The 10301-nt window shown below is 54.0% G+C and overlaps 2 protein-coding genes across 2 annotated transcripts; both read left to right on the top strand.

Moving 5' to 3' along the window:
* Positions 1 to 6736: 6736 nt before the first annotated feature.
* On the top strand, positions 6737 to 7513 carry LOC138358984 (keratin-associated protein 10-4-like). The gene has a single exon (XM_069317473.1). The coding sequence runs from the start codon at positions 6737 to 6739 to the stop codon at positions 7511 to 7513; it is 777 nt and encodes a 258-aa protein (XP_069173574.1).
* Positions 7514 to 9382: 1869 nt separating this feature from the next.
* Positions 9383 to 9958, top strand: LOC138358983 (keratin-associated protein 10-10-like). Its single transcript, XM_069317472.1, has one exon. The coding sequence runs from the start codon at positions 9383 to 9385 to the stop codon at positions 9956 to 9958; it is 576 nt and encodes a 191-aa protein (XP_069173573.1).
* Positions 9959 to 10301: the final 343 nt, after the last annotated feature.

The following is a 10301-nucleotide window of genomic DNA, read 5'->3' as shown; positions in this document are numbered from 1 at the left end:
AAATTTCAGGTGTTGGTGGTTGCAGTGGACGAGCCAAGTAGATATACTAATTTCTTATTAAGTTGTTACAGGAATCTCGCTAGAGGCGAGCCAGTGGCAGTATGATGTTTTAGTGACATAAGTGTGAAATTATTTTAATGAGGTATTTATTGTGATAATGTATGTGTATGTATATACTGTATAATACCTCATCGGCACCATTACTGAGTGTTAGGCTTGAGAAGGTCCCCCGGGATCATGTCACAGAGCTTCAGGTAGAGTAGAAGGGAAGCTATGAGGCTACACTCAGTAATTATAGAAAAAAAAGGGGGAGGAAGTGAAGCCAACGTGACGTTATAGGCGAAATTCGCCCCCTGACATCAAAGCAGGGATAAGGGCCAGCTGCAATGGTTTTGCAGCTGCGCTCAGGCTATATACGGGGAGAGAGTAAGGAGCCGAGGGGGTTATGTAATAATGGGATCGAGCCAGGGGGCTCCGAGGGAATATTTTGCAGGTACAGCGGTCGGGAAGGTGTGAATACAGGTGGACACACTCTGGGCGGATGGGCCTAGACCAGAGAGCTGTGAGGGATCTACAGCGTTCTGGGATTGGTGCCCTGGAACGAGACGTTAGCACAGACCCAAGGGAACATGACCCTGGGGTAGGAATCTCCGTTGCTCTGGAGGCCAGGATCACGTTACCTCAGAGCAACGATGGGACATTGACAACATTCACCAGGCTGGACAGCCTGGGTTTTGTCTGGGTCATGGAGGATCTATGACCTAGCAACCATGGGACACGAAGGCAAGAGAAGTGATGCTGCCAATTGTGGAGGAGGCCAGTGAAACATTGTGTGATCATTGTAAGCCCTTATGTCAACAGTACAGGCAAGATGTTAAATTATAATTACTAAGGATGAAGAACCTTAGACATATATGTGTTGTGTATATATTAATGACTAGTGTCATTTCTGTTTAAGTGCCAGCATTCTGGTCCATGTAATTTTATGGTTATGTTTGTATGTAATTATATGTCAGCAGTTTAGGTATATGTGCATTGTTGGAGATGGGAAAAATTATTACAGACTATTTTACCTGTGCTATGATGTGAATATAATGTATATGTTGGAGAAGTGTTGTGAGTCATGTCGGGGAAAATTTTAATTTATTTCATTGTGTGTATGATGAACTTATTGGATGATTTTTTAGTTGTACACATATGGTGGGTGCATCCTCCAGGTCCTTACACTAATGGAACCATTGCAATGATGCATATGGGGACATATGCGTGTTTAAGGAGGGGAGTGGTGTTGTAATCCACAAGTTAGTAGGAATTATTAGCTAGAGGATCATTACTACAACACTTAACGAATGATGATTGGAAGGACATGTAAGTAGACAGACTATGGATCACATATCTAAGAAAGGTCAATGGATTAAGACCGAAGCTGTTTAGCCAAATGATTAATTCCTGGAAAGAGGAATTATTCTTCGTCAGGCTTCTAGGAACAAGATTACCTCTCTAGGGATAAGGTTAATCGGATTATACCTTCCTTGAGAGGTGGGGTGAAATGGTTGAGGTAGATGGCTGACTGGAGTCAGTCTGATTGTGGAAGTGGAACTAGCAAGTCCTCGGAGGTCTCCGTTTGTGGCAGCAGCGAAGTGTAGCAGACAGCTATGCGAGAGCCTGTTGTGATCTTAGTGACCAAGTTAAGTCTGCAGTATGTGAGTATTGAATGTAAGACTAACCGGGTGTGGAGCGTTGTAGTAATCATTCCGTATTAGGGACTTAGGCGGAAGTTACGAGTGTGGGTGGTGATCGCGGAGGTCAAGTGGTCTATGGGTATTTTAAGTGTAGTGACCTAATAGAGTATGTTAATTAATATAGTATTATTTGTCAGAGTCTATTCTTGTAATTAAATGACAAAACCCGACGGCCTTTAAATACCTTCCGTATGTTCATTCAATGTGTTCCAGTACAAACCTAGTGGTACGCCTCAAGGGTCTGGTGTGTGTAGGAGTACACGGTGGTAGTAACGGTTGCTGAGGCAAGGTGTTATGTGTTGTGGAATTGCTGTGTTCGGAATGAACCGGGGTTCAGCGTCACGACACGACACCCTACATGTGTCGACGCCCTCCGTGTGTCAACGCCCTCAATGTGACGACGCCCTCCATGTGTCGACACCCTCCATGCGTCGACGCCCTCCATGTGTCGACACACCTACGTGTGTCGACGCCCTCAATGTGTCGACGTTCTCCATGTGTCGACGTCCTCTATGTGTCGACGCCCTCCATGTGTCGACGCCTTCCATATGCCGACGCCCTCCATGTGTCGACGCCCTCCATGTGTCGACACCCTCCATGCGTCGACACATGAAGGGCGTTGACTCCATGTGTCGACGCCCTCCATATGTCGACACCTCTCCATGTGTCGACGTCATCCATGTGTCGACGTCCTCTATGTGTCGACCCCCTCCATGTGCCGACGCCCTCCATATGTCGACACCCTCCATGTGTCGACGCCCTCCATGTGTCGACACCTCTCCATGTGTCGAAGCCCTCTATGTGTCGACGTCCTCCATGTGTCGACGCCCCCCATGTGTCGACGTCCTCCATGTGTCGACGCCCTCCATGTTTCGACGCTCTCCATGTGTCGACGCCCTCCATATGTCGACCTCCTCCATGTGTCGACGTCCTCCATGTGTTGACGCTCTCCATGTGTCGACGTCCTCCATGTGTCGACGCCCTCCATGGATCCACACCTACCATGCGTCGACGCTCTCTATGTGTCGACATCCCTCCATATGTCGACGCGCACCATGTGCCGACACCCCTCCATGTGTCGACGCCCTCTATGTGTCGACGCCCTCTATGTGTCGACGCCCTCCATTGGTCGACGCCCTCCATGTGTCGACACCCTCCATGTGTCGACGCCCTTCATGTGTCGACACCCTCTATGTGTCGACACCCTCCATGTGTCGACGCCCTCCATGTGTCGACACCTCTCCATGTGTCGACGCCCTCCATGTGTCGACACCCTCCATGTGTCGACACCCTCCATGTGTCGACGCCCTCCATGTGTCGACGCCCTTCATGTGTCGACACCTTCCATGTGTCGACACCCACCATGTGTCGACGCCCTTCATGTGTCGACACCCTCTATGTGTCGACACCCTCCATGTGTCGACGCCCTCCATGTGTCGACACCTCTCCATGTGTCAACGCCCTTTATGTGTCAACATCCTCCATGTGTCGACGCCCTCCATGTTTCGACGCTCCCCATGTGAAGACGCCATCCATATGTCGAGGTCCTCCATGTGTCGACGTTCTGAATGTGTCGACGTCCTCTACGTGTCGACGCCCTACATGTGTCGACGCCATCCATGTGTCGACACCATCCATGTGTCGAGCCCTCCATATGTCGACACCTTCCATGTGTCGACGCTCTCAATGTGTCGGTATTCCTCCATATGTCGACGCTCTCCATGTGTCAACATCCTCCATGTGTCGACGCTCACCATGTATCGACACCCCTCCATGTTTCAAACGCCCTCTATGTGTCGACGTCCTGAACGTGTCGATACCCTCCATGTTTCGATGCCCTCCATGTGTCGACGCCCTCCATGTGTCGACGACCTCCATGTGTCGATGCTCTCCATGTGTCGACACCATCCATGTGTCGACGTCCTCGAGGTGTTGATGTCCTCCATGTGTCGACGCTCTCCATGTGTCAACGCCCTCTATGTGTCGACTCTCTCCATGTGTCGACACCCTACATGTGTCGACGCCCTCCGTGTGTCAACGCCCTCAATGTGACGACGCCCTCCATGTGTCGACACCCTCCATGCGTCGACGCCCTCCATGTGTCGACACACCTACGTGTGTCGACGCCCTCAATGTGTCGACGTTCTCTATGTGTCGACGTCCTCTATGTGTCGACGCCCTCCATGTGTCGACGCCTTCCATATGCCGACGCCCTCCATGTGTCGACGCCCTCCATGTGTCGACACCCTCCATGCGTCGACACATGAAGGGCGTTGACTCCATGTGTCGACGCCCTCCATGTTTTGACGCTCTTCATGTGTCGACGCCCTCCATATGTCGACACCTCTCCATGTGTCGACGTCATCCATGTGTCGACGTCCTCTATGTGTCGACCCCCTCCATGTGCCGACGCCCTCCATATGTCGACACCCTCCATGTGTCGACGCCCTCCATGTGTCGACACCTCTCCATGTGTCGAAGCCCTCTATGTGTCGACGTCCTCCATGTGTCGACGCCCCCCATGTGTCGACGTCCTCCATGTGTCGACGCCCTCCATGTTTCGACGCTCTCCATGTGTCGACGCCCTCCATATGTCGACCTCCTCCATGTGTCGACGTCCTCCATGTGTTGACGCTCTCCATGTGTCGACGTCCTCCATGTGTCGACGCCCTCCATGGATCCACACCTACCATGCGTCGACGCTCTCTATGTGTCGACATCCCTCGATATGTCGACGCGCACCATGTGCCGACACCCCTCCATGTGTCGACGCCCTCTATGTGTCAATGTCCTCCATGTGTCGACGTCCTGAATGTGTCGATACCCTCCATGTGTCTATGCCCTCCATATGTCGACACCCTCCATGTGTCGACGCCCTCCATGTGTCGACGCCCTCTATGTGTCGACGCCCTCCATTGGTCGACGCCCTCCATGTGTCGACACCCTCCATGTGTCGACGCCCTTCATGTGTCGACACCCTCTATGTGTCGACACCCTCCATGTGTCGACGCCCTCCATGTGTCAACACCTCTCCATGTGTCGACGCCCTCCATGTGTCGACACCCTCCATGTGTCGACACCCTCCATGTGTCGACGCCCTCCATGTGTCGACGCCCTCCATGTGTCGACACCTTCCATGTGTCGACACCCACCATGTGTCGACGCCCTTCATGTGTCGACACCCTCTATGTGTCGACACCCTCCATGTGTCGACGCCCTCCATGTGTCGACACCTCTCCATGTGTCAACGCCCTTTATGTGTCAACATCCTCCATGTGTCGACGCCCTCCATGTTTCGACGCTCCCCATGTGAAGACGCCATCCATATGTCGAGGTCCTCCATGTGTCGACGTTCTGAATGTGTCGACGTCCTTTACGTGTCGACGCCCTACATGTGTCGACGCCATCCATGTGTCGACACCATCCATGTGTCGAGCCCTCCATATGTCGACACCTTCCATGTGTCGACGCTCTCAATGTGTCGACATTCCTCCATATGTCGACGCTCTCCATGTGTCAACATCCTCCATGTGTCGACGCTCACCATGTATCGACACCCCTCCATGTTTCAAACGCCCTCTATGTGTCGACGTCCTGAACGTGTCGATACCCTCCATGTTTCGATGCCCTCCATGTGTCGACGCCCTCCATGTGTCGACGACCTCCATGTGTCGATGCTCTCCATGTGTCGACACCATCCATGTGTCGACGTCCTCGAGGTGTTGATGTCTTCCATGTGTCGACGCTCTCCATGTGTCAACGCCCTCTATGTGTCGACTCTCTCCATGTGTCGACACCCTACATGTGTCGACGCCCTCCGTGTGTCAACGCCCTCAATGTGACGACGCCCTCCATGTGTCGACACCCTCCATGCGTCTTCGCCCTCCATGTGTCGACACACCTACGTGTGTCGACGCCCTCAATGTGTCGACGTTCTCCATGTGTCGACGTCCTCTATGTGTCGACGCCCTCCATGTGTCGACGCCTTCCATATGCCGACGCCCTCCATGTGTCGACGCCCTCCATGTGTCGACACCCTCCATGCGTCGACACATGAAGGGCGTTGACTCCATGTGTCGACGCCCTCCATGTTTCGACGCTCTTCATGTGTCGACGCCCTCTATATGTCGACACCTCTCCATGTGTCGACGTCATCCATGTGTCGACGTCCTCTATGTGTCGACCCCCTCCATGTGCCGACGCCCTCCATATGTCGACACCCTCCATGTGTCGACGCCCTCCATGTGTCGACACCTCTCCATGTGTCGAAGCCCTCTATGTGTCGACGTCCTCCATGTGTCGACGCCCCCCATGTGTCGACGTCCTCCATGTGTCGACGCCCTCCATGTTTCGACGCTCTCCATGTGTCGACGCCCTCCATATGTCGACCTCCTCCATGTGTCGACGTCCTCCATGTGTTGACGCTCTCCATGTGTCGACGTCCTCCATGTGTCGACGCCCTCCATGGATCCACACCTACCATGCGTCGACGCTCTCTATGTGTCGACATCCCTCCATATGTCGACGCGCACCATGTGCCGACACCCCTCCATGTGTCGACGCCCTCTATGTGTCAATGTCCTCCATGTGTCGACGTCCTGAATGTGTCGATACCCTCCATGTGTCTATGCCCTCCATATGTCGACACCCTCCATGTGTCGACGCCCTCCATGTGTCGACGCCCTCTATGTGTCGACGCCCTCCATTGGTCGACGCCCTCCATGTGTCGACACCCTCCATGTGTCGACGCCCTTCATGTGTCGACACCCTCTATGTGTCGACACCCTCCATGTGTCGACGCCCTCCATGTGTCGACACCTCTCCATGTGTCGACGCCCTCCATGTGTCGACACCCTCCATGTGTCGACACCCTCCATGTGTCGACGCCCTCCATGTGTCGACGCCCTCCATGTGTCGACACCTTCCATGTGTCGACACCCACCATGTGTCGACGCCCTTCATGTGTCGACACCCTCTATGTGTCGACACCCTCCATGTGTCGACGCCCTCCATGTGTCGACACCTCTCCATGTGTCGACGCCCTTTATGTGTCAACATCCTCCATGTGTCGACGCCCTCCATGTTTCGACGCTCCCCATGTGAAGACGCCATCCATATGTCGAGGTCCTCCATGTGTCGACGTTCTGAATGTGTCGACGTCCTCTACGTGTCGACGCCCTACATGTGTCGACGCCATCCATGTGTCGACACCATCCATGTGTCGAGCCCTCCATATGTCGACACCTTCCATGTGTCGACGCTCTCAATGTGTCGACATTCCTCCATATGTCGACGCTCTCCATGTGTCAACATCCTCCATGTGTCGACGCTCACCATGTATCGACACCCCACCATGTTTCGATGCCCTCCATGTGTCGACGCCCTCCATGTGTCGACGACCTCCATGTGTTGATGCTCTCCATGTGTCGACACCATCCATGTGTCGACGTCCTCGAGGTGTTGATGTCCTCCATGTGTCGACGCTCTCCATGTGTCAACGCCCTCTATGTGTCGACTCTCTCCATGTGTCGACACCCTCCATGCGTCGACGCCCTCCATGTGTCGACACACCTACGTGTGTCGACGCCCTCAATGTGTCGACGTTCTCCATGTGTCGACGTCCTCTATGTGTCGACGCCCTCCATGTGTCGACGCCTTCCATATGCCGACGCCCTCCATGTGTCGACGCCCTCCATGTGTCGACACCCTCCATGCGTCGACACATGAAGGGCGTTGACACCCTCCATTTGTCGACACCCTCCATGTGTTGACGCTCTCCATGTGTCGACACCCCTCCATGTGTCGACGCCCTCTATGTGTCGACACCCTCCATGTGTCGACGCCCTCTATGTGTCGACACCCTCCATGTGTTGACGCTCTCCATGTGTCGACACCCCTCCATGTGTCGACGCCCTCTATGTGTCGACACCCTCCATGTGTCGACCCTCTCCATGTGTCGACACCCCTCGATGTGTCCACGCCCTCTATGTGTCGACGTTCTCCATGTGTCGGTGCCCTCCATGTGTCAACGCACTCTATATCTCGACGCCCTCTTTGTGTCGATGCCCTCCATGTGTCGACACTATCCATGTGTCGCCGTCCTCCATGTGTCGACGCCCTACATGTGTAAACACCTCTCCCTGTGTCGAACCCCTCTATATGTTGACGCCCTCTATGTGTCGACACCCTCCATGTGTCGACGCCCTCCATGTGTCGACGCCCTCTATGTGTCGACACCCTCCATGTTTCGACACCCTCCATGTGTCAACGCCCTCCATGTGTCAACGCCCTCCATGTGTCGACGCCCTCCATGTGTCGACGCCCTCTATGTGTCGACACCCTCCATGTTTCGACGCCCTCCATGTGTCGATACCCCTCCATGTGTCTACACCCTCCATGTGTCTACACCCTCCATGTGTCGACGCTCTTCATGTGACGACGCCCTCCATGTGTTGATGCCCTCCATGTGTCGATACCCTCCATGTGTCGACACCATTCATGTGTCGACGTCCTCAATGTGTCGACGTCCTCTATGTGTCGACGCCCGCCATGTATCGTCACCCTACGTGTGTCGACGCCCTCTATGTGTCGACGCCCTCCATCTGTCGACACCCTCCATGTGTCGACGTCCTCCATGTGTCGACGCCCTTCATGTGTCGACGGCCTCCTTGTATCGTCGCCCTTCATGTGTCGACGCCCTCTACGTATCGACGCCCTCCTTGCGTCCACGCCCTCCTTGTGTCGACACCCTCCATGTGTCGACGCCCTCTATGTGTCAACGTCCTCCATGTTTCGACGCCCTCCATGTGTCGACGCCCTCCATGTTTCGACGCTCCCCATGTTAAGACGCCATCCATATGTCGAGGTCTTCCATGTGTCGACGTTCTCCATGTGTCGACGTCCTCTACGTGTCGACGCCCTACATGTGTCGACGCCTTCCATGTGTCGACACCATCCATGTGTCGAGCCCTCCATATGTCGACACCTTCCATGTGTCGACGCTCTCAATGTGCCGACATTCCTCCATATGTCGACGCTCTCCATGTGTCAACATCCTTCATGTGTCGACGCTCACCATGTGTCGACACCCCTCCATGTTTCAAACGCCCTCCATGTGTCGACGCCCTCCATGTGTCGACGCCCTCCATGTGTCGACGCCCTCCATGTGTCGACGACCTCTATGTGTCGATGCTCTCCATGTGTCGACACCATCCATGTGTCGACACCATCCATGTGTCGACGTCCTCGAGGTGTTGATGTCCTCCATCTGTCGACGCTCTCCATCTGTCAACGCCCTCTAAGTGTCGACTCTCTCCATGTGTCGACACCCTACATGTGTCGACGCCCTCCGTGTGTCAACGCCCTCAATGTGTCGACACAATCCATGTGTCGACACCCTCCATGCGTCGACGCCCTCCATGTGTCGACACACCTACGTGTGTCGACGCCCTCAATGTGTCGACGTTTTCCATGTGTCGACGTCCTCTATGTGTCGACGTCCTCCATGTGTCGACGCCCTCCATATGCCGACCCCCTCCATGTGTTGACGCCCTCCATGTGTCGACACCCTCCATGCGTCGACACATGAAGGGCGTTGACACCCTCCATGTGTCGACACCCTCCATGTGTTGACGCTCTCCATGTGTCGATACCCCTATATGTGTCGACACCCTCCATGTGCCGACCCTCTCCATGTGTCGACACCTCTCGATGTGTCCACGCCCTCTATGTGTCGACGTTCTCTATGTGTCGACACCCTCCATGTGTCGACGCCTTCTATGTGTAGACGTTCTCCATGTGTCAACGCACTCTATATTTCGACGCCCTCCATGTGTCGATGCCCTACATGTGTAGACACCTCTCCCTGTGTCGAACCCCTCTATATGTTGACGCCCTCTATGTGTCGACATCCTCCATGTGTCGACGCCCTACATGTGTCGACGCCCTCCATGTGTCAACGCCCTCCATGTGTCGACACTCCTCCATGTGTCGACGCCCTCTGTGTGTCGACACCCCTCCATGTGTCGACGTCCTCCATGTGTCGACACCCTCCATGTGTCGACGCCCTCCATGTGTCGTCGCCGCTTCATGTGTCGACACCCTCCATGTGTCGACGATCCCATGTGTCGACGCCCTCCATGTGTCGACACCCTCCTTGTGTCGACGCCCATGTGTCGACACCCTCCATGTGTCGTATGATACTGGGTAAGTTTTAAAGGGAAGAATAGAAGTAACTACAAAGGGCCTATTAGCCCATATTTCTTGATGCTTCTATATTGGTGCGGAGTATTGAAGTGGGTGGAATATAGCTGTGCATTAATTGGCTGTTGATTGCTGGTGTTGACTTTTTGATGTGTAGTGCCTCGCAGATATCTAGCCGCCTGCTATCGCTGTATCTGTCGATGATTTCTGTGTTTTTAGTTAAGAATTCTCTGGTGATGGTCTGGTTGTGGGAAGAGATTATATGTTCCTTAGTGGACTTCTTAATGGACCCACTTCAAGACTCCGCACCAATATAGAAAAATCAAGAAATATGGGCCAATAGGCCCTTTGCAGTTA

Source organism: Procambarus clarkii, chromosome 88, assembly GCF_040958095.1.
Source record: "Procambarus clarkii isolate CNS0578487 chromosome 88, FALCON_Pclarkii_2.0, whole genome shotgun sequence".
Taxonomy (NCBI): domain Eukaryota; kingdom Metazoa; phylum Arthropoda; class Malacostraca; order Decapoda; family Cambaridae; genus Procambarus; species Procambarus clarkii.
The sequence above is the reverse complement of the archived record's forward strand: the minus strand, read 5'-3'. Positions and strand labels throughout refer to the sequence as shown.

Excerpts from the sequence above, each read along its gene's own strand:
- LOC138358984 (XM_069317473.1), top strand. The coding sequence starts at position 6,737 with ATGTGTCGACGCCCTCCATGTGTCGACACCTCTCCATGTGTCGACGCC.
- LOC138358983 (XM_069317472.1), top strand. The coding sequence starts at position 9,383 with ATGTGTCGATACCCCTATATGTGTCGACACCCTCCATGTGCCGACCCT.